This window comes from Myotis myotis, unplaced genomic scaffold (assembly GCF_014108235.1).
Source record: "Myotis myotis isolate mMyoMyo1 unplaced genomic scaffold, mMyoMyo1.p scaffold_m19_p_17, whole genome shotgun sequence".
In the NCBI taxonomy this organism is placed as follows: Eukaryota; Metazoa; Chordata; class Mammalia; order Chiroptera; family Vespertilionidae; genus Myotis; species Myotis myotis.
Window position 1 is genome coordinate 20,724,756 of NW_023416321.1, and position 24,942 is coordinate 20,749,697.

The window sequence follows — 24,942 nt, forward strand, 5'->3', positions numbered from 1 at the left end:
TGTAAATATTTTATCTCCTCGGATATATGTAATGCCATGGAAGGTAGTGATCATGTCTTACTCATTTTTCTGCCTCTGTATGGCTATTAAAAAGGGTACATAGAGAGTTGTGCATGCTAATACTGAAAGAATACATGGATGAATAAATGAACCATTGAATGAATGAATGAATGAATAGGAAGTTAAAGTAATTGTTGAACCTTCATTTGAAAGAGGACTTATTTTACTAGTAGAATGATGGGAATCCCACACGTTTACTCAAGATCATATATGCGTATCTGTAAAGCATGAATTTTCATTGACAATTCTGCTACGTGACCATCTATTCATTTTCCTCCAGATTTCCAAATTGCTAACATCCCTCAGGCATGTTAACAGAATATCTAACAGTGGCATGTGGTCCACCACCACTTCATTCAGGAAACATTCCCAGTTGTTTCTGCCTAGTTCCACGTGGTTTAGGGAGTGAGGTTCTTCGGCATTCTCCTGTTCCCTCCAGAATGTTCAAGCTCCCCTTCCTCTCTTTCCAGGCCTACGTGTATCCAGGAGTGTTAAATGACAAATGGGTCATAGTTTTAATTTTTTTTTTAAAGGGTGAGTGATCCACACTTGCGGATGGCTCATCTTCTTGAAATCCTTCCAAGAACTTTCTAACGACAAATCCTCTTTCTCCTGGCCACATTGAGGGCTCTTGGTTCAGTGCACAACATTCATGCACTGGGGGAAGGGGTGCCTCAGCCTGGCCTGTGCCCTTTTGCAGTCCGAGAGCCCTCGGGGGATGTCCGACCCTAAGCTGGCAGTTGGACATCCTTAGCACTGCCACGGAGGTGGGAGAGGCTCCTGCCACCGTCGCTGTGCTCGCCAGGCGTGAGCTCAGCTTCTGGCTGAGCGGTGCTCCCCCTGTGGGAGCGCACTGACCACCAGGGGGCAGCTTCTGTGTTGAGAGTCTTCCCCCTGGTGGTCAGTGTGCGTCATAGCGATCGGTTGTTCCACTGTTTGGTTGATTTGCATATTACCCTTTTATTATATAGGATTCTCCCTTTCCTCTGATCTCTCTCTAGGCACACTCTTATCCACCTTAGTGAATAACCAGTTCTTCAAGCATGCACAGGAGGATCTGGGCTTAGCCCATGGGTCACCAGTGGCCCCAGATCTTTGTATATGTTCTGGTGAGGTCTGGAGCGGGAGAGAGGCCCTGGGTTTACTAGTAAGGTAGAAATAGGGGAGGGAAATATAAAGAAACAATCAGATTCCTATTGTGAAACACAAATCTGCCACAAATGTATACTTATAATACCTACAGGGGCTAAAAGTGTTTTAGTCCTGCATCCTTTCTGAAAATGAGAATTTGCTTTCCCCCCTCATCAGTTCCTCTGTGTTTCTACTCTCCTAAACACACCTTACTGTACCCCAATAACCTCGTTGACCAAGTCTTTTCAAATCATCATACATACACTATAACAGTGGTATCTTTTTTCTGGCTATTCTTTTCTCTCCCTTTCATTTACCTGTTTCTAACCAGGCATCTTCAAATGCATTAAGTACATTTTCTGTTTGCTTTGTAATTTTCTTCTCTTTACAAAACAACTATAATTTTGGTCAAAGTAATTAATTTTTAAAAATCCATGTACTTTGATACCATTAGATACTCTCCTTCTGTGACTTCCTGTTATAATTAACTTTCTAAATATCACCATTTTTTACTTTCTGGATTTTATTGTATTAAAAATCTTTGATCATTTTCCTTTTGCTCCAATGATTTTTCTTAAATTATAACACTGGTTTTATACTCTCCTTTCTTTCCAGAAGATGATTTTTTTTTAAAAATATATTTTATTGATTTTTTACAGAGAGGAAGGGAGAGAGATAGAGAGTTAGAAACATCGATGAGAGAGAAACATCGATCAGCTGCCTCCTGCACATCTCCCACTGGGGATATGCGCGCAACCCAGGTACATGCCCTTGACCGGAATCGAACCTGGGACCCTTCAGTCTGCAGGCCGACGCTCTATCCACTGAGCCAAACCGGTTTCGGCTCCAGAAGATGATTTAAAAATTTGTTTCCATTTTTGTAAATCTTTAATATTGAGGCTCCTTGCTGTCTTTTAGGTGCTCAAAAACAGATTACTTCGACTCAAGATCGTTTTGAAAGACTGATTATGTGCAGTGCAGCAGGGTGGAATTCATATTTCTCACACTTCTTTAAATATAATTTCTTTCAGGTTTTTGTTACTACCCAAAGAAAACAGGAAATAGATTCAATGTTGGTTGTTGGGAACACTGACCTTTCTTCTCATATTAAACCCATATATTTTCTATTTTCACTCTGTATTTGTGTTTTGTTTGCCTTTGTAATTTGTAAGCTTGCTGGGCAGGAAATAATTGTTGATCTTTCAGTTTGAAATAGCCTGGAGCACATGGTTATTAATGGTAACATGTCTTAAATGCCCTTGCTTTTAAAATCAACAATGTTAAATAACGTTTACGGTTTTAATGTTTACTTTTCTTCATTCTTGGTTTGCAGGTTTTATTCTGGATACTCTTATTAGGTGGTTCTCAAACAAGAATAGTTCTTCTATAATAGTTTATTAGCAAACACTGGAATAAAATACTATGTTAGGCATCAAGATTTAGATAATCCCATTACATAAAAGTGGTTATTAGTGTGGTTTGAATCCTGGTCCTATTACCTCTTTGTTGTCTTGGACATGTATGTAAGCCTTGATTTTCACATGTGAAAATTAGGAATAACAACTACCTACCTCTCTGGGGGTTTTTTTTGTAAGGAATAAATGAAAAATTTACATTAAATATTTGACTACTAAGTGCTCAATAAATGGTAACTATCATTGGTCTGATATGATTCTGCTCATTTTCTTAAAAAATAACTTTACTATGTCACTGATATAGCCAAGGCACACCTAAGCTCTAACCACTGAGAAACACCACCCAGGGTTCCAAGGGCATCTTTTGAAACCTGGTCAGAGAGGAGAATAGTGGCCTATAGTTAATGGTAAAGTGACAACTTTTGAGTTGTGTTGGTTAATCTTTCAAAAAATGTATATACATATATATTTTTTAATTGATTTGAGAGGAAGGGAGATAGGGAGAGAGAGATAAACATCAATGAGAGAGAATCCTTCATTGGCTGCCTCCTGCACACCCCGCACTAAGGATCCAGCCCACAACCACAGCATATTCCCTGACCAGTTATGGGAACCATGACCTCCTGGTTCATAGGTCAATGCTCAACCTTTGAGCCACGCCAGCTGGGCTGTGTTAGTTAATTTTAACAGAAGAAACAGTTGACAAGCCCAAGAAATAATCTTCTTTTTTAAAAATATAGTTTTATTAATTTCAGAGAGGAAAGGAGAAGGAAGATAGAAACATCAATGAAGAGAAAGAATCATTGATTGGCTGCCTTCTGCACGGATCCAGCCGCAACCTGGGCATGTGCCCTAACCAGGAACCCAATCCACGACCCTTCAGTCCGCAGGCCCATACTCTATCCACTGAGCCAAACCAGCCAGGGCAAGAAACAACCTTCTTGTGTTGATTTTGTGACATTGACACTATTTACAAAATTGGAAAGTTCTGTAACAGAAAAGAGTACCCCCAAGTACCTTTTCTGAAAAGTAGCCCCATCTCTGTCTAACATTTCAGATCTTGTGATTTCCAAGGAATCCACACCGAATTGAAAGTGAGCTTAATTCCTCTGGAAACCAATCATTCATTCATCCATTCAGCAAATCCAACAGATATGGACGGCCCACTTTGAATGGCTTTGCTGGGCTCTGCGTGTACTATGGTTTTCTAAAGTTCCCGTCCTCGTGTCTACTCGGAGGAAAGGGGAAGAAAATAAACGTGTAAATACATTCAAATGCATTTTATGAAGGCAGGTTATTTCGGGATGAGCTGGGCGCGATGGATGGCGGGACGCCGCGCTCTGGGAAGGTCCCAGCTCCCGGCAAAGGGTCGCATGGCTTCAGGTGCGCGAAGGCAGAGGGCGCGCAGTGGCCGCCGTGCCCGGGAAAGGTGTCGCCTGGCTCGTCTGCGCACAAGAGGAGCGGAGGTGGCCCTGGCAGACCTTGGGAGGGATGGCTTCGCACCCGAGGAGCAGCGCACACCGGCCGACGGCGGGAAACCCTGGGCTCGGGGGCCACGCGGTCGCGGGGGGAGGAGCTTTCCGGCCGTCTCGCGACACGTCATCGAGCAGCTCCCCTGCCCGTGCTCCCAGCCGCACGCGCGGAAGTAAACACGGCGACGTCATCAGGGTGCGCCTGCCCCTTTCCCTCCGGTCTCCCCGCCGCGGTGGACGCGCTCCGCTCCGCTCGGGGCCGGGTCTATGTCCCGGCTTCCCACCGTCGCGGGCAGGGCGCCAAGGCGGCCAGAGGAGGGAGAGCGGTCCAGAGAGCCCCAGGAAGAGCGGCCTTCGGCTGTTCCCATCGCGGACAGAGGTGCGGTCCTCGGGATGCTGCCCTGGCCAGCGAGAGTGACGGCTGCGGGTTTCGGGGGGCGTAAAAGTCCGCCGGGGCCGGCGGAGCAGAGTGGGCGGGAGGCCGCAGCCTGCTCCTCGCCCTCCTCGCCAGAAGCGAACTTGGCGTCCAATGGGAGCACTTCCACTCTAGAGGGGGGCGGTCCCAGACCCAAGTTGAGCGAAAACCTTCTGGGGGCCCAAAAAGTGAACCCCGAAGCCCAGACGCGCTCTCCTGTTAACCAGGCGCATAAAGCCTTTGTTCTCTACCCATCTACCCGCCCCCCCCCACCCCCCCTTCCGCCTTCGTCGGGTCGCCAGCCTGCCTTTGGGTACAGTGGGGGAGCCAGTTTCCAGGAGCCAGTTTCCATGGTTACCCACCACTTGGCCTTCTGGGATATGTCACTCTGAACAGGGGCCTAACTTGAACCATGAATCAGAAGCAGGCACAGGTGGCTCTTAATTCAGCTGACAGTTTTCTGCTGGGTTCCAGTTTTTGTTCTGTTGTTTGGTAAAATCGGGTTTTGTGCTTCTGTATAGGTATACTTGCATATACGTTGCCTTGTTTGTACTAGGCTAACTTTGAGTCATGCATTAGCAAGTGCTCAACTTGTTAGATGTCGCTAAAAAGTTGTTCTGGGCTTATAAACCCTCACTTACAAATTACACTTAGGTGATTTAATTGATAAGTCGTTGGTTGATGTTTTCCAACCCGAAAATTTTATTGTCTTTTTCTTTTCAGTTCTGGAAAATTGAGTCAAAGATATCTTTACAGACCTTTTAATTGCACAATTGTTTTTCTCTCATTACAGAAGACAAAGGATGCACATCACAGGAGGGAGGAACTACTCCAACTTTTCCTATTCAAAAACAAAGAAAAAAGCTTATTCAAGCTGTGAGGGACAATTCGTTCCTTATTGTTACTGGAAATACCGGAAGTGGTAAAACAACTCAACTTCCAAAATATCTATATGAAGCAGGTAATGATATTCTGGGATAATTCGGGGAGGTTGAAAAAAATACCCTCTTGCCCTAGCCAATTTGGCTCAGTGGATAGAGCATCAACTTGCAGACTGAAGGGTTCTGGGTTCGATTTTGGTCAAGGGCATATGCCCAGGTTGTGGGCTCAATCCCCAGTCGGGGGCATGCAGGAAGCAGCCAATCAGTGATTGTCTCTCATCATTGATGCTTCTATCTTCTCTCCCTCTCCATTCCTCTCTGAAATCAATAAAAATACATTTTAAAAAATCCTCTTAAAGGCTAATAGGACTTCTGTATACCACAAATGCCCACTATTTGTTTTATAGACCCAATTCTTCTCTTGGTCTGTCCCTACATCTTCCCTGCTTCAATGTGGTTTTATTTCAGATTTAGAGGTTAGTTGAGATGGCAGCTTTTCCATTTTTAATTATCATAATAATCCCAAGTAAAACTATAGGTATATACTGATTCTCTGCTATAGAATAAGGTTGTCTTGCAGTAGACTATTCACCATTAGGTATTGAAATCTTTTCCGGGAGAGGGATATATTAATATCTGTTGCTGACATTAGTATTTCTTAGTTCTTTCTCCAGAGCATTATCAGGTATTTATTCCCTGACTGTGCTAACACCAGCTAACAAATTACCCTTAAAGTGTCTTTAACTTTATTATGCTAAAACTTCCTAGCATAAGGTTAATATAGAACAAAATTATATTGGATGATATTCATATAAACAGTTAAAAACTTCTTAGCTTTTATATTAACTTACTCTTATGCATCAAACCTAAGATGCCATTGATTAAGACATACCACTATTTTTTACTATTAACATACTGTTAATGAAGGAAAACTGTCATCAGTTGTCAGATGCATCTCGTTTTCAAAGATATTTTAAATAGTAAAAAAAAAAAAGTGCCTATAGAATCTATATAAAGTGATATATTTAAACAACTGTGACAAAGATAAATCTATTTTAGGAAGTGTGTGGAATTTTATGGATTCCTAGAGATTAAAAGTGTTTGGCTTATATTTTTAAAAGATGTTTGTGTTGATTTCAGAGAGGAAGGGAGAGGGGGAGAGAGATCAGCTGCCTCCTGCACATCCTTCACTGGGGATGGAGCCTGCAGTGCCCTGACCAGGAATTGAACCGTGACCTCCTGGTTCGTAAGTCAATGCTCAACCACTGAGCCACACACTGGGCTTGGCTTACTCTTTAGAGTAAATCTTTATATTGGATTATTTTTAAATTGATTTCAGAGAGGAAGGGAGAGAGAAACATCAATGATGAGAGAGAATCATTGATTGGCTGCCTCCTGCTGCCCCCACTGGGGATTGAGCCTGCAACCCAGGCATGTGCCCTTGACCAGAATCAAACCTGGGGCACTTCAGTCCACAGGCCAATGCTCTATCCACTGAGCCAAACCAGCTAGGGCTTTATATTGGATTTTTAAAAATTGGGCCTAATTAATATATATACATTTTGAATGATTATTAATATGTGTTATTTTTAATTCTTAAATTTCCATGATACAAATGTAATACTATACTATGTTATTAATTTGCAGAGTTTGGGAAATACTTGAATAGTTTGTATTGATTGACCAGAAACAATTTAGCTCTAATAAGAAGTAACTGTTAACATTATTGTGTGTTTTCACTCTGGTTTTGATAGGGTTTTCACAACATGGTATGATCGGTGTGACTCAACCACGAAAAGTAGCTGCCATATCAGTGGCTCAGAGGGTTGCTGAAGAAATGAAATGCACTTTGGGATCCAAAGTAGGATACCAAGTTCGTTTTGATGATTGCAGCTCTAAGGTACAAAAGTTTTGTTGGTATTTGTTTAAGTATTGTAAACTTATGGAAAGAGTGAAAAAAATTATGAAAGATTTTAACTTTGAAATTCTATTTATATTTTTAAGGAAACAAAATCTCAGAATTAATTTTTATTGCCCATTGTTAATGCTTTGGAATGTCTGTTTAACCCATTTTTTCCGTTCTCAATTGGTTTCTAAGTGACAGTTATCTTTCTTTTTTTCTAAATATATTTTTATTGTTTTTTGAGAGAGGAAGGGAGAGGGAGAGAGAGATAGAAACATCAGTGATGAGAGAGAATCATTGATTGGCTGCCTCCTGCACGTACCCTACTGGGGATCGAACCCACAAAACCGGCATGTGCCCTTGACCAGAATCGAACCTGGGACCCTTTCGTCCGCAGGCTGACTCTCTATCCACTGAGCCAAACCTGCTAGGGCGGCGATGGCGAACCTTTTGAGCTCAGCGTGTCAGCATTTTGGAAAACCCTAACTTAACTCTGGTGCCATGTCACATATAGAAATTTTTTGATATTTGCAACCATAGTAAAACAAAGACTTATATTTTTGATATTTATTTTATATATTTAAATGCCATTTAACAAAGAAAAATCAACCAAAAAAATGAGTTCGCGTGTCACCTCTGACACGCGTGTCATAGGTTCGCCATCACTGTGCTAGGGCATGTTTCTTTTTCTTAGAATTCTCTTATTATTTTTTAGCTCCAAGGATCCTACATATAACTTAAATTTGTATTCTTTTTAAAACATTTTATTGTAAAATATACATAACATAAAAATTTACCATTTTAAACATTTTTAGGTGTGCCATTCACTGGCATTAAGTACATTCACAATGTGTGTCACCATCACCATTATCTGTCTTCAAAACTTTGTCATTATCACAATAGAAACTCTGTATCTGTTAAATAGTAACCCCCTCTTCTCCCCAGCCCCTGGTAACTACTATTTTACTTTCTGTCTCTCTGTATTTGCCTATCTCATAAATGGAATCATACAATATTTTGTCCTTTGTTTTTGGCTTATTTCATTTAGCCTAATGTTTTTAAGGTTCATCCATGTTGTATTCTTGTATTCTTGAAGTCAATGGAAAACTGACAACTAAATTAACAAAGTCAGCAAGTATTTTGTACTGAGCATCTTCTATATTCATGGCACTAACAAGTTTAAAATTGTTTTCTTTTTAATAGTTAATAGTTACAATTTACATTCTCTTGGGATTTCTTAATTTTATACCAGATACAAAATAATCCCTGATTTACGTAAGGTTCCTAATGGGAATGGCAATTAATTATGGCACAGAATGACTCTCTAAAATACTGTCTTTGCCTTCCTAGTAGCCACTGCAACTGTCTTTCTTTTTCCTTCCATTGTTTTATGTATATCACTACTGTTAACTCCTAGCCTTGTTTAAAACTTTGTGTTTTAAACATTAGGAAACAGCAATCAAATATATGACTGATGGATGTTTATTGAAACATATTCTGGGAGATCCAAATCTTACCAAGTTCAGTGTCATTATTTTGGATGAAGCCCATGAGAGAACTCTAACTACAGTGAGTATTTTAATATATTGGTTATCTGTTAGACAGTTTGCTTCGGGGTAGCTTTTGGACTATCTCCTTTTACATCTTAATCTATTGAAATAGGGAGTCTTTGGTTAGGGAAACAAAATATTTAAAAAGAGGTTGTTATGTATACTTATTAGAAATTTACTTTTCTTTCAGGACATCTTGTTTGGTTTATTGAAGAAGCTATTTCAGGAGAAGTCTCCTAACAGGAAGGAGCATTTAAAGGTCGTGGTGATGTCAGCAACTATGGAATTAGCCAAGCTCTCTGCATTCTTTGGAAATTGTCCAATATTTGATATACCAGGAAGGCTTTATCCAGTCAGAGAAAAATTCTGCAATTTGATCGGCCCACGAGACAAAGAAAATACTGCATATATTCAAGCGGTATTACTTTGCATCTTTTTTATATCTGTGATTCTAGTTGATTGTATAGTTTGATAATTTATTTGTTCCCCATTATTATCATTTAAAAAATATATATTTTTATTGATTTCAGAGAGGAAGGGAGAGAGATAGAAACGTCAATGATGAGAGAGAATCATTAATCAGCTGCCTTCTGCACACCCCACACTGGGGATCGAACCTGCGGCCTGGGCATGTACCCTGACCAGGAATCAAACTGTGACTTTCTGGTTCATAGGTCAGTGCTCAACCACTGAGCCATGCTGGCCAGGCTATTTTTTTTAAATTGATTTTTAGAGAGAAATCAAGAGAGAGAGAAACATGGATGTGAGAGGGAAACATCTGCCTCCATTATGTGCCCTCACCAGGAATTGAACCCCCAATCTTTTGGTGCATGGGACAATGCTCCAACCAACCGAGCCACCTGGCCAGGCAGTTCCCTATTATTCTAATGGCCTCTCCTAAGACTTCTGAGAACCAAATTTAATTTTTCTGTGGAACAAGGGGAGGTGGGGGTAGGGGACTGTATTTCCACTAGTATATTATGCTTGTGTTTCTTGCTTTAGATTGTGAAAGTGACCATGGATATCCATTTGAATGAAATGGCTGGAGACATCTTGGTTTTTCTGACTGGTGAGCATTCAGTATCAGGTTTAAGATGACTGTTTATGAGAGGGCACATGGCACCATAATCAAGTACTGTCTTTGTTGGGAAATCTGGGTGGTACTCATGTTGCTGCAGCTTTTTATGACAATTTGAATAGTTACAGATTTTATGTCTTATGTAAGATAATTCTACACTGCCATTAAAAATGCCAGTCTCATTAGTGGACATGTAAAACACACTGACCTTTTAGTAGAAAGATATTAAATAGTAAAGATATTAAATAGACTAATATTTTTATTAGTCTATCTCAGCCGTGGGCAAACTATGGCCCTCGGGCCGGATCCAGCCCGTTTGAAATGAATAAAACTATTGAAAAAAAAGACCGTACCCTTTTATGTAATGATGTTTACTTTGAATTTATATTAGTTCACACAAACACTCCATCCATGCTTTTGTTCCGGCCCTCCGGTCCAGTTTAAGTACCCATTGTGGCCCTCGAGTCAAAAAGTTTGCCCACCTCTGGTCTATCTCATATAGAAGTATTACCACACTATACAGTCCTGAATCTGAATGATTAATTTTATTATTTCAAAAGATATCCTACCAGCTCCTTTCTCCTTTGAGTGGCTGGGTGCTATTATATGATAGCAGTATATAAGGTGTGGAATCCATGTCTCAGAGATGAGCCTTTTTTGTAGGACAAAAATCCCAGATTAATGTGATTCCTCAAGTAATAGCGTCCTATTAGCAGAAATGAGTCATTTCATCACTCGCCTCCTACTTTGCCTTCTACTGATGTCAGAAGTGAGACATTGCAACAGCCACTTTGCCATTTTAAGATTCCTTAAGTATTTTGAAACACACCGAAATGCAGTATCTCCTGGACTAGAATCCCTTATATTAATGATTAACCTTACTGAATCTTCCTCAAAAACCACGTTAAATAACATGAAAGGCTAAAAGATTATAAACATTTTTATTCCTTTAGAGAGTTAAATTCCTTGGAAACGGGTGTTTCTTCTATTTTTTATTTTACTGTTGAGATTTGGACAACTTATGTGTTCATCTCCTTTAGATCAAATGAGAGATTTAAAATAACTATTATGCAAAACTGATTTTAATTTAGAAGGTCTTTTTTTCACTCTTAAATTAACTTTGCTATTCAGTTGCTGATGGTGTTTTCTCCCCTCATTTCAGGTCAATTTGAAATAGAAAAAAGTTGTGAATTACTTTTTCAGATGGCAGAGTCTGTTGATTATGATTATGATGTTCAAGATACCACTCTAGATGGCTTATTAATTTTGCCATGTTATGGATCTATGACAACAGGTAATTAATTCCTCATTCGCATAGAAAATTTGATTGATTTTAAAAAACATTTTATTGAAAAATCACATATGTGCAGAAAGGTGCACACACAAGTCCTAAATGTTTATTTTTAGGTCAATGAATTTCACAAACTGCACTCACCTTTGTAACTAACACCCACAACATGAAACAGAACATTAAGAGAACCAGCATCCCTTGAGAGAAGTGATTTTTTTCTTTTTTTAAATATATTTTATTGATTTTTTACAGAGAGGAAGGGAGAGGGATAGAGTTAGAAACATCAATGAGAGAGAAACATCGATCAGCTGCCTCCTGCACACCCCCCCACCGGGGATGTGCCCGCAACCAAGATACATGCCCTTGACCAGAATCGAACCTGGGACCCTCAGTCCGCAGGCCGACGCTCCATCCACTGAGCCAAACCGGTTAAGGCAGAGTGATTTTTTTCTTGAAGTCTTTTCCAAGGGTCTTCCACATGCCCCTTAGCATTATTAAGAGTGACCTACATCTCCCACTGGAACAAAAATATTGTTGGTAATTTTTCGAAATAAGGACTATAATTTCTTGATAGTAGTACCGTAACTCAAACCTTATTTGCCACCGCCACAGAGCTTCTACAAATCTTACATATCCAGATATATCTGAGACTAAACACAGTGGGAGTTTTTATTTTTTATTTTTACTTTTTTTAGAGAGAGAGAAACATTGATTTGTTGTTCCACTTACTCATTCTTTCATTGGTTGATCCTTGTATGTGTCATGACCAGGGATCCAACCAGCAGCCTTGGTGATGATGCTCTAACTAACTGAGCTACCTGGCCAGGGCAACACTGGATTTTTTAAGTGTTCACGTATTAGCCTACTTTTCAAGAATGATGTAAATTCAAAGAGCATATGCAAACTCTTATTCTGATATTGTTCATGATAAATGTTGTTAAGTGAGGTTTAGAGTTTTTGTGTAAAACTATTTTATTAGAGATTTGATTTGTAAAACTAAAGGAAAATTAACTGTAGCCATAGAGTTTGATTGGGATTAGCATTTAATGTAATGTAAAAAACATGTTTTTTTATGTGTGTTTTTGTTTTTATTGAGTAGGTGATTCTTCTCATATTAATAAAAAAGTTCAGGAATATATGTGTTGGTAAATAACCATAGACCACATGCTATTATGGAAATGTCTTTTGTGATGATATTAGGCCCTTTCTTTCGATATTGAAATCTATTTTTAGATTTTTACATCTTAAACGGAATTTTTAAGGTCATCATTAGATATTTAAGGTTCTTATTGTTTTCTGGGGATTTGATCTAATGACTCTTAAAATTTGCTTTAAAACTGATAAGGTAATTAAAAACAATTACGGTTGCTTTATTATTAACCATTAACTAACTATATTTTTTCATATAAAATAAATATATGTAAATATATATAAATGTATATATATGTAAATATATAAATATAATCTTTTTTAAAAATATATTTTTATTGATTTCAGAGAGGAAGGGAGAGGGAGAGAGATCAAAACATCAGTGATGAAAGAGAATCATTGATTGGCTGCCTCCTGCACACACCCTTCTGGGGAGTGAGCCTGAAACCTGGGCATGTGCCCTTGACCAGAATCGAACCTGGGACCCTTCAGTCGCAGACTGACGCTCTATCCACTGAGCCAAACCAGCTAGGGCTATTCTTTCCTCCTTATTACCACATTGAAAATAACGTTCTATATCTGTTCTTGCTTCTTGTTTAGCATCCTGAAATCCAGTTCTTATACTGTTAAAGGTTGCTAGGGACTTATTTCTCAAATCTCATGGCCATGATGTATTTTGATTTTGTGATGACAATAATAGGTCTCTGAAATGTTATCTTTTGGGATACTATTTAATTATCTAGTTCTCCTGAGCAATCTTTCTCTAAGGCTTCTGCCTTTCCACTTTCTCCAGCCTTTGTTCCCTTCTAAATGTGACTACTTTCTAGTTTCATTTGTAGCTTGCTGTTTTCTTAAAAATGTGTTTGGTGAAATTGGACCCTAGGATTCACCTTTCACTTCTCTGTGGACGATTCCTGAAAGCGCGCTCTTGAGTGTGGCTCTTCCTAAGCCTTAGGAGTACCCTAATTAAGTTAATAACAATGTACCTACCTATATAGTTTAAGTTTAAAAAATTTGGCTCTCAAAAGAAATTTCAATTGTACTGTTGATATTTGGCTCTGTTGACTAATGAGTTAGCCGACCACTGACCTAGATCATTGAATCCAAACAGGTGGCAACTCCTGCAGGTTTTCTTTACCCTTGTCTTATCCAGATCTCTCATTCTTTTTAGTTTTTCATTATCATTGTTAGATTTGGGATCCTTAGTTTGCCTTTCTGAGTTGTTAACCATAGCCTGCTAATCGGTTTTCCCTGATTTTATTGGCCATCCTATGTGCAGTGCTGATCTTCCAACAGCACAGCTCTGATTGTGTCAGTATCCTGTTGGGTACCTTCAGCTGTTATTCCCGACTGAATTAAAGTGCCAACTTATTAAGTTGCCATTCAGTATCTTTCCAGCATGACTGCAACCTGCTTTCAGCCTTAATTCCCAGTGCATATGCACACAGTAACGATGTGGGGCTGGGTGTGAGTAGAGCCATTACTGAAGGGTTGTATTTATTTTAGTTTCCTTTCTGGTTCCAAGGGCACTATAAGGGCAAGCTACTGGCGATCCATTATGAGCATAATAGTTTTTTTTAAAAATATATTTTTATTGATTTCAGAGAAGAAGGGAGAGGGAGAGATAGAGATATCAATGATGAAAGAGAATCATTGATTGGCTGTCTCCTGCATGCCCCCAACTGGGGATCGAGCCACACCCAGGCATGTGCCCTTGACTGGAATCAAACCCAGGACCCTTGAGTCCACAGGCCGATGTTCTATCCACTGAACCAAACCAAGTAGGGCGAGCATAATAGTATTAATTACAGCAGTTTATAACAGTGCAAAGCAGCATTCAATGGAGCTGATGAGGCACTAAGTAATGGGTGAGGTGGACTTAGACAAGATAGGGAGCGTGTCAGGTTCCTGGGCCCTTAGGCTTTCTTTTTAAACCTGCTTGATACAATACAGCAATTTTTTTTTCTTTATTATTGCTATTTCGGGTGGTGGGGAAAGACACTGTTATGTTACTTCCTTTATTTCAGGAACAGAAAACTTGAACTGGGGAGTGAGGAGAAGGAAGAAGGGTTTCCTGCTTGTAGCCTGTAGGAAGGGGGTTCAAAAATGACCCATGTCTAAGTTTAGTGAATCAGTAAAAATTATAATTGTGGATATTTTATATTTGCTTATTTCTGGGCTAGTCATGAGGGTGGCTGAGTGTTTTAAAGAGACACCTTAAAGTATGTTGTTAACTGGCAGAAAAAATTCTCATCTGTCAAGTGTGAAGAGGTGCTGTGGTGTCCTTTCTGCTGCCGAGGTTACACAGTCCCGCTCCCTGGGCTGAACTTCCCAACCCCACCCTTTGTGACAATCTCTCAAGCTAGAAGTGCTGGTGGGATTTTTTAAATCCTTTTCCTCCCACAGCTTTTTTGGTAACTGTTTGCTATTTCCTTAACTTGAACGTCTCCTTTCTCGTTTCTCCCCTCTCACTGACTGAAATCCTGCTATTTTGTTTCACCAACTCCATAAAAATTTTTCCCCGTTTCCCTCCTCACAACCCGCTGTGATCTCTTCTTCATTTTGAACCTCATGCTTTGCTGTACCTCTTGTGGCACTTAACACGTTCTACCTCGTGTTGTGGTTGTCTCATCCTCTCAAAGAGACTGTGAACCTCTTGAAGGCAAGTACAATATTTTGAAAAGTCCTCATTAAATACTTGTTAGACTGAGTTCCAGATTTTTTACTTTCTGCAGGACTTTCAACAAATGCTATGATTTGAACCTTTTTCTTGTTTCTCTCAAACCTCTTTGCTCTTCTGACTTCCTTCTTTGGTTCGGGGTATTGTAGTTTCTCAGACTTGTCATGCATCTAGGGAAAGCTGAACCCCACAAAAAGGTATGAACTGAAATATACCTGTTTTTACATAAGTGACAAATGTTTGCATGGAATTAGACAATTTTAGCACTAAAAGTAATGATCGAATTCAGTGCTTCTTAGTCTCTTTTAGAGGGTAGGGTCTCAGATTCTTTTAAAAAGGTAATAAAAGTCATGGCTTGTTTCTCTAGAAAAATGCACACACATGCGCACGCACACACATACATATACTATATGGTCTTGCTAATCAGACTTCTTTATTTTACAGTAGAGGCTAAGTGATGTCCCTGATGTCACATGGTACATCTGTATTTGATAACTGGTTATTTATTTGGTAGTGGGTGATAAGACAGTATGTGTTTCCAAAATACATGAAGAACAGGAAAGGAGTTTTACCTTGAATTAATGTACAACATCTTAAAAGAGGAAAACTGCTTGCTTAGATTAGTACATAAATCCCCAAATAGTTTTCTTCCTGCAAAACAAAGGCATTACCTCAATATGGTAGGTAACTAGAATTTGCTTTGTTTACAATAGTTTCTTTAAATGTTAAGATTAAAGGTGTAGGGAAGGGGTCCTCAAATTTTTTAAACAGGGGGCCAGTTCACTGTCCCTCAGACTGTTGGAGGGCCGGACTATAGTTTAAAAAAAAACTATGAACAAATTCCTATGCACACTGCACATATCTTATTTTGAAGTAAAAAAACAAAACGGGAACAAATACAATATTTGTATTTGCATGTGGCCCGCGGGCCATAGTTTGAAGACCCCTGGTGTAGGGGAATAAGATTAGTAAGCTTCACATAAAAACTTCTGTTCTGTGTGGAACTTCCCCAAATGAGAAAATATTTTTTTGGCTTATAAATACATACATTCTTTAAAAAAAATCAGCAAAGTAAGAAAATTACTTAAACTTAGATTCCACTAACATGGCTAAGCACTAATCACTATTAACATTTTGAGATATATTGTTCTGGACTTTTTCTTTATACATTTAAATATATTTTTATTGGTTTTTATTTTTATTATTTATTTGTTAATCCTCACCCAAGGATATTTTTCCATTGATTTTTAGGGAAAGTGGAAGAGAGAGGGAAAGACAGAGAGCAACATCGATGTGAAAGAAACACATCGATTGGTTGCCTCCGACCAGGGCCAGAGCCCGAGGCACCTGCAACCAAGGTACGTGCCCTTGACGGGTTGAACCCAGGACCCTTTGTTCCGCAGGCCGACGCTCTGTCCACTGAGCCAAACTAGCTAGGGCTATTTATTGATTTTTTAGAGAGGGTGGAAGGGGGAGAGAGAGAGAGACATGGATTTGTTGCTCTGCTTATTTATGCATTCATTGGCTGATTTTATATGTGCCCCGACTGGGGATCAAACCTGTAGCCTTGGCATATTGGGAGGATGTTCTTACCAACTAAGCTACTCTGCCAGGGCACTATTTTTTAAAAATATATTTAATTTTACTTGAATTTACTTGAAGGAATTATTAAACTTCAAGTTAATCTTTACCACATGAGATAATATTTTGTAAAAGTTTGCTTTAAAGTTTAGCAAGATGAAAAATATTAAGCTGAAGTTAGTATCTTCTTTCAGAACATATTTGATTAGAGATCTTACCTGTTTACTTATCTGATGAGGACTTAAATACTTTTACTCTTCTATATCCTCTTCTAATTTTTGTTATTATATTATTCTGATGTATTTAGTGTTTACCATCAATTTTTTTAAACTGTTTTTTTTTCATTCCTACGTTACTTTTGGTTAACTTTAGATTGGCTTACTTTTGTTAACTTTTTTAAAATAGAAGGGCTCTTGAGTGTTTTGTTTTGTTTTGTTTTAATAATTATTTTTGTTTATTTCAGGGAGGAAAGGAGAAGGAGAGGGATAGAAACATCAGTGATGAGAGAGAATCATTGATCAGCTGCCTCCTGCACACCCCACACTGGGGATCGAGTCCACAACCTTGGCATGTACTCTGACCAGGAATCGAATCATGACCTCCTGGTTCATAGGTCAATGCTCAACCACTGAGCCATGCCAGCTGGGCTTGAGTACTATTTTTTTGTTGCTCTTTTATGTTTGAGAATGTCTGGCTTTTGCCTTTTTACTTGAAGTACATCTTGGCTGGGTTTTATGTTCTTGGGTCACACTTTCTTTTCCTTAGAAATTGGTAGACGTTGTCCAGTTATCTTCTGGCATTGAATGTTGCTGTGGAGGCATCTGAGGCCAGCCTGATTTTTTCCCCTTCCCTGTAAGTGATTTGCTTTTTCTGTCAGATTGTCTGAAAATTTTAATTTTTATTCTTAAAGGCCAAATCCATCTTTCTATTTAATTTACACCCAGGCCTCTTAAGGCCTGGGAAGTGCCAGGAACTCAGAAATACTCTCTTGTTAACTCTCAAGTCTGATTCATATTTCTCTCTCTTTAGACTAGATTTCTGTCCTTTACTTTCTTTAGTCATTTTCCTATGACAAGTTTACTTTTCCTCTTTGCAAGAGACTAGCCTAATCAAATTGAGCATCTCTTGGACCTTCTTCCAAATTCATAGGAGAATCAGATTGGCCCAACTTGGGGGAGATGTTTATCCTTGGTGCTATAAATCAGAGCAAATACCATCCTATAAGCATTGCTGCTGGGGCCCACCCTTCAGAGTGTGGGTAGTGGAAATGAGTGTGGTACTTGTTTAGAGAGGTAGTCATGAGTTGGGCAGACACTGAAAAAGTAAAAACTACTTAGCTAATCAGTCTTTAAGGCAGAGAGAGGTCCTTAATCTGTAGCCCTTAAATGGGAATTGTTTGAAAATTTTGTGTGTGTGTACAAATGAGTCTTTTAATGGAGAAGAGGTTCATGGTTTTAAAATATTCTCAAAGGGAGCTATGACCTACATAAAGGCGTCTGCTGTAGGGTTTATTTTAGCAATAATAAACTGAGTCCATGGATCTAGAAACCTTAACAGTGAAAGGTGAGGAAAAATAGTTTTGCTATTATATTTTGAATTCAAGATAATTAAAGAGGTGAAGAGAATATAACTTTTAATGGAAAGAAGTTACTTTTTCAAAACTTGAGTTGGACAAATGCATGTTATAAATTAGTATTTTCCTTTTACATATGTTTTAGATCAACAGAGGAGAATATTTTTGCCACCTCCACCTGGAATTAGAAAATGTGTCATATCCACTAATATTTCTGCAACATCTTTGACAATAGATGGAATCAGGTACAACTTTAAAAAATTCTTTTAAAGCCAAGAAAGCCACTTAGCTAATCATAAAACATTGAGTTTGCTTCTCCATGCCCTCCACTAATTCCCTTCTCACCTGCTTAATTTGAAGTCACCTATCATTTTTGTAATTATTGATTGCAATAAATAGGGAAATGGAGTAGGAAGTGCATATTATATTTATGTTCACTCTTTTTTTTCTTTTGTTAAGTATATTTTTTATTGATTTCAGAGAGGAAGGGAGAGGGAGAGAGAAATAGAAGCATCAATGATGACAGAGAATCATTCATCAGCTGCCCCATGCACATCCCCTACTAAGGATCGAGCCCACATGTGCCCAAGGCATGTGCCCCAACTGGGAATCGAACCATGACCTTCTGGTTCATGGGTCGATGATAACCACTAAACCACAGCGGCTGGGCTCAATTTCGTAGAACATAAAATTAACATTTAACACTGAACAATTAAGTAGTATTTAGTACATTTACAACATTGTGCAACCAACTCTATTTAGTTTTTTAAAAAGTATTTTATTATATAATTTTTAAATTTTTAATTATTTTATTGATTTCAGGGAGGAAGGGAGAGGGAGAGAGAGATAGAAACATCAATGATATGAGAGAATCATTGTTCAGCTGATCAATGATGAGAGAGAATCATTGGTTGGCTGTCTTCTGCATGCCCACCACTGGGATTGAGCCCAAACCCAGGCATGTGCCCTTGATTGGAATAGAACCCAGGACCCTTCAGTCTGCAGGGCAACGCTCTATCCACTGAGCCAAACAAGCTAGGGCAACTCTTTCTAGTTTTAAAACATTTTTATCACCACAAAATAAAATCCTGTACACTTTAAACAGTAACTCAGAATATGACATATATGCCATTATATGTATACTAGAGGCCCGATGCACGGATTCGTGCACTGGTGGCGTCCCTCTGGCTGGCCTGTGCCCTCTCACAATCTGGGACCCCCTGGGACATGTCAGACTGCCGATTTCAGCCCAGTCACCGCAGGCTAGGCTGAGGGACCCCACCAGTGCACGGATCTGTGCACCGGGCCTCTAGTATGCATATAAGATCTTTGGTTAATCTCTTCTCGCCTTCCCCCCTTCCCTCTGAGATTCATCAGTCTGTTCCATGTTTTCATTCCTGTGCATTGAGCATCTGCCCCCTGGTGGTCAGTGCATGACATAGCTACCGGTCGAACAGTCACTTAGGCTTCATATATATAGATACCATAATTTATGCATCTATTCATTTCTTAATGGGCCATGGACATTTAGGTTGTTTCTACCTTTTGGTTCTTACAAACAGTGCTGCTATGAACATACATCTACAAGTATGTGTTGAGTCCTGTTTTCAGTTCTTTGGGGTGCTTACTTAGGAATGGATTTCTGGGTCACATGGTAATTCTGTGTTTAACATTTTGAGGAACCTTCAAACCTTTTTCCACATTACATTGGCTGAACCATTTTACATTTCCAGCAGGAATGTATGAAGCTCCAATTTCTTGACTTTCAGGTTTTACAGTTAACATTAAAGTCATCATGTAGTTGTTAGTTTGGTGAAAAAGGAGATTCCATAGTGGTTGAAAATTAACAACTCTTTCCGTATTTTCTAGAAACTTAACTTGTTTTCATTCTTCTTAGGTATGTGGTAGATGGTGGCTTTGTGAAGCAGTTAAATCACAATCCCAGATTAGGGTTGGACATCCTGGAGGTGGTCCCAATTTCAAAGTAAGTCTCTATGTCACGCCTTTTTGTTCAAAGAACCATGAATTAGATAATTTCTAGTTGGTTCAGGGTGGGAGGTGAATTGCTTAGGAAACACAGAACATTATTTTTTTAATCTTTATTGTTGAAAGTATTACATGTGTCCCCCATCTTCCCCCCATTGTCTCCTTCTAGCCTGCCCCTACCCCCCGCACCTGGCCCTCACCACCCTATTGTTTGTGTCCATGTGCATACAAGTTCTTTGGTTGATCTCTTCCCACCCACCTACCTCCGCCTTCCCTCTGAGATTTGACAGTCTGTTCCTTTCCTCTATGTCTCAGGATCTATTTTGTTCACCAGTTTATTTTGTTCATTAGATTCCACATGAGTAAGATACTTGTCTTTCTCTAACTGGCTTGTTTTGCTTAGCATAATACTCTCCAGGTTCCTCCATGCTGAACATTTTAGGGACTTTTGTTTTTCTTTCTTCTAAAGGAGTGAGGCGTTACAGCGAAGTGGTCGAGCTGGTAGGACTTCCTCAGGAAAATGCTTTCGGATCTATAGTAAAGATTTTTGGAACCAGTGTATGCCCGACCATGTGATCCCTGAGATTAAGAGAACTAGTTTGACATCTGTAGTTTTGACCTTAAAGTGCCTTGCCATACACGATGTTATAAGGTATGTAGACAGCTTTTAAAGAAAGGAAAATGTGTTAGGGTGGAGCCTGGTTAATTCTCAGAAATCCTTTTGAAGTATTTGGCTTAGATATCCCTATATCTCAAGGTTCAAGTAAACCCATACAAGAGGCTTCTTTCTGATGCTTTATTAGAATTTGGCCCCTTGCTCATATTTGTTTTAAAATATGTTTTTATTGATTTCAGAGAGGACGGGAGAGGGAGAGAGATAGAAACATCAATGATGAGAGAGAATCATTGATCGGCTGCCTTTTGCACACCACCTAATGAGGATTGAACCTGCAACCCAGGCATGTGCTCTGACTGGAATTGAAGCATGATCTCCTTGTTTGTAGCTCAACATTCAACCACTGAGCCATGCCAGGCAGGCCCTTGCTCATATTTTAAACTTGGTGTAATGGTGTGCCTCATGCTGATATTATTTGGGTCATTTAGTGACCACTGTTTATCTGTTATGAAAGGTATATAATGATCATAATTCCAGATAAAATGGTAGGTTTTTTTTGTAGCATCTTTGGTAGAGCCAGCTTTGTGTACTATGCACTATAAGAAACGGTAATACTCGAGTAGTTTTTTACTTTCAGTAAGCTTAAGTTACACTGGAGAAACAAGATTGGTATAATCAAGTAACTATTGCTCCTGTTTAAAAGTATGTATATATATTCATGCTTGGTTATATGCCACTGTTATCCTTCGTGAATATTATTAATTCTTCTATGTTTATTAATGATATTGTGGTTATGTAAGAGAATGTCCTTATTTTCAGGGGATGCATGCTGAGTATTTTGGGGATGAATAAGCATTGTATTTGCAGCTTGCCTTAAGCGTTCAGGAGAAATAAGTAATTGGTACATACAGATACATAAAGCAAATGTGGTAAAATTAATTGAACATACTTGCCTTTTTATCAAAAGCCATTTTGAAGTACTATTAAATATTCTGTAATTTTTGGCCACTTTCAGTGAATTTTTCTCCATTGTTTTATAAACTTATAATAAAATTGTGGACTAAGAACAGAATAGAGTTGACATTGGGCTGTGAAGAATGGGGCAGGATTCAGATAAGAGGAATGGCGAGGGTGTTCCAGCTAAGGAGATCAAAAACAGGTGCTTCTCGAATTAATCAAAGACTATGATTCAGAAAAACTTATTTCCTCTTTTGCTGAATGCTGATCATGATCATAGGATGCCTTAAAAAAAGAAGAGAGTATTTGAAAAATAGGAGCGCTAAAACCTTTTAAAGGAAGTTTCAAGTCTGTATAAAATCGTATTGTGTTCAAGAAATGGGATCTCATTTTATATCTCATGTAAACACAGGTTTCCTTATTTGGACCCACCTAATGAGAGACTTATTTTGGAAGCCCTTAAACAACTTTATCAGTGTGATGCTATTGACAGGTAAAGAGACAACCAAACAAAATCCCTCCTCCAAAACCTGACCATAACAGATGTTAATTTCTTTTTAAAATAGGCTTCTTAATACTTTCCTTATAAGTATAAAATAATTTGTTTGAATTGAGTGGATTGTTTTACCTGAAATTAGAAATTGTCTTCAGCCTTTTTTCACCACAATTCTGAATTTACAAATTATACCATAAAATGAATTTTGTTCAATATTAGTACTATTTAACGAGTAATTTCTGAGTACTATTTCAGTGCCAGGCATTATGCTGGGTATATCAAAATGATAAGAGAGCCAGAATCCTTGTTCTCATGACTGTGTGATGGAGAAGGATTTGGTAATTATCACTCTTTCATTGCTTCCATTACTTCAAGGACATCCTCTGTGTTTCCATAGCATTTTGTGTCTATTATACTACTTTATTTTGCATCATTGTTTAGGATTTTGAATGTACTGGCCCTTGACAAGAAGGAATTTATTGATGTTTTTCTTATCTATGACTACAGTGTATCATGTTTCTTAAATTGAATTTATGGGGGTGATTGAAGGTAATCTAAATTATATCTGATTTATTCTGAATGATGAGCATTTCATTTGTACTCTCCCAAAGTAGAAAGACATAATAACTTTTTTTTCTATTAAGGAATGGACATGTGACCAGATTGGGTTTGTCTATGGTAGAATTTCCTCTCCCTCCACATCTGACATGTGCAGTAATAAAGGCTGCTTCTCTGGACTGTGAAGATCTACTACTTCCAATAGCAGCAATGTTGTCTGTGGAAAATGTCTTCATTAGACCTGGTAAGAAGTTTATTGAAGAGGTTTACTTTTAATTAATAGGCTTTAACCCTAGCCAAGTAGCTCGGTTGGTTAGAGTTTTGTCCCAATACACCAAGGTTTGATCCCCAGTCAAGGCACATATAAGAATTGACCAATTAATGCATAAATAAGTGAAACAAGAAATCTATGTCTGTCTGTCTGTCTGTCTGTCTCTTTCTCTCTCTCTCTCCCTCCCCCCTCCCCCCTTCCCTCCCTCTTCTTCCCTCCCTTCTTCTCTCTCTCTAAAAATAAAAGAACAATTAATAGGCTTTATTTTTTAGAAGAGTTTTAGGTTTATAGAAAAATTGAAGGAAAGTACAGATACACACACAGTTTCTCCTGTTATTAACATCTTTCATTATTCTGGTGCATTTGTTACAATTGATGAGCCAATATTGATGCATTATTATTAATTAAAGGGATCACTGTGCTGTATGGTCTGTGGGTTTTGACAAATCTGTAATGACACCTACCCACCATTACAGTATTATACAGAATAGTTTCATTGCCCTAGTTATTTCCTGTGCTCCACCTATTCATCCCTGCATCCCTTCCCCCAAACCCCTTACAACCATGAATGTTTTTACTGTCTCTTTAACTTGGCTTCTTTAACTTAGCAATGTACATTTAAGGTTTCTCCGTATCTTTTTGTGGCATGAGAGCTCACTTCTTTTTATTGCTGAATAATATTCCATTGTATGGAATTTGTTTATTCATTTACCTATTGAAGGGCATCTTGGTTGCTTTCAATTATGAGTAAAACTGCTATAAACATCTATGTGCAGGTTTTTGTGTAGACAGAGGTTTTCAATTCATTGCTGAATAGTGTAAGAATATGTTTAGATTTGTAAGAAACTGCCAAACTGTTTTTCAGACCTTATAAAGGTCTGCACTATTTTGCATTCCTACCACCAATGAGTCTGAGAATTTCTGTTGCTCCACAACCTCACCAGTATTTGATGTTACTGGTGTTTTGGATTTTGATCATCTTAATGATCTTAATAGGTGTGTAGTGGTATCTCACTGTTGTTTTAATTTGTTGCCTTATGGTGACATGATGTTAACCATCTTTTTATATGCTTACTAGAGGCCCGGTGCACGAATTTGTGCACGGGTGGGGTCCCTCTGGGTGGCCTGCAGGGATCAGGCCGAAACCCGTAGTCCAACACAGCCTGCAGCTCCTACCTGCCGCTCCCACTCATCCCGGCCCCACTGTGCCTGCCACTGGCTTGTCCAATCAGTCCCAATCAGGAGAGGCTCACGCTGCTGCAGCAGCGCTCACCAGCCGTGAGCCCTGTGTCTGGTACCCTCCCTGCGGGATCGGGCTGAAACCAGCTCTCCAACATCCCCCGAGGGGTCCCGGATTGTGAGAGGGCACAGGCCAGGCTGAGGGACCACACCGGTGCACGATCAGGCCGGGGAGGGACTGCAGGAGGGGTCCAGGGCGTGTCTGGCCCATCTTGCTTGCTGGGGTCCGGCCCCAGCAGGTCCAGGGGTCCCCAAAGGTGTAGACGGAGTCGGCGAAGAAGGAAGGACACGGAGACAGTGTTCAGTTGATCAGCAGCCTAGCCAGGATCTCCAGCCAAGTTCTGGTCTGGATCTCCAGAGAAGTTCTGGTTAGGATCTCCAGCCAGGTTCTGTATCCATGTTGTCTTGCTAGGTTCTCCAGCCAGGTTCTCCAGGTTCTCCAGCCAGGTTCTGTAGCCAAGTTCCCTCGCTAGGTTCTCCAGCCAGGTTCTGTCCAGGTTCTAGTCAGGTTCTCTTGCCAATTTCTGTAGTCAGGTTCAGTCCAGGATCTTTTGCCATGTTCTCTCCAGCGAAGTTCTTCTGTCTGTAGGTTCTGTCTTCTTAGTTCTGTGTTCTAAGCTCTGTATTCTAAGTTCTGTGT

General features: G+C 39.3%; 1 protein-coding gene across 3 annotated transcripts in view; it reads left to right on the forward strand.

The window, feature by feature from the left end:
* The first annotated feature begins 4,270 nt into the window (after nucleotides 1-4,270).
* Nucleotides 4,271-24,942, forward strand: part of DHX40 (DEAH-box helicase 40) — a 39,348-nt gene continuing 18,676 nt past the window's right edge. The window contains exons 1-12 of one of the 3 annotated variants that reach the window (XM_036340154.1): nucleotides 4,272-4,457; nucleotides 5,287-5,454; nucleotides 7,129-7,274; nucleotides 8,727-8,846; nucleotides 9,018-9,245; nucleotides 9,830-9,896; nucleotides 11,068-11,199; nucleotides 18,325-18,424; nucleotides 20,077-20,163; nucleotides 20,635-20,817; nucleotides 22,151-22,231; nucleotides 22,879-23,036. In XM_036340154.1, the coding sequence (XP_036196047.1) occupies nucleotides 4,346-4,457; nucleotides 5,287-5,454; nucleotides 7,129-7,274; nucleotides 8,727-8,846; nucleotides 9,018-9,245; nucleotides 9,830-9,896; nucleotides 11,068-11,199; nucleotides 18,325-18,424; nucleotides 20,077-20,163; nucleotides 20,635-20,817; nucleotides 22,151-22,231; nucleotides 22,879-23,036 (1,582 nt within the window). In that variant the 5' untranslated portion in view covers nucleotides 4,272-4,345. Of the gene's footprint in view, nucleotides 4,458-5,286; nucleotides 5,455-7,128; nucleotides 7,275-8,726; nucleotides 8,847-9,017; nucleotides 9,246-9,829; nucleotides 9,897-11,067; nucleotides 11,200-18,324; nucleotides 18,425-20,076; nucleotides 20,164-20,634; nucleotides 20,818-22,150; nucleotides 22,232-22,878; nucleotides 23,037-24,942 lie in introns of all 3 variants that reach the window. The other 2 variants (XM_036340156.1, XM_036340157.1) reach the window with 2 other exon arrangements.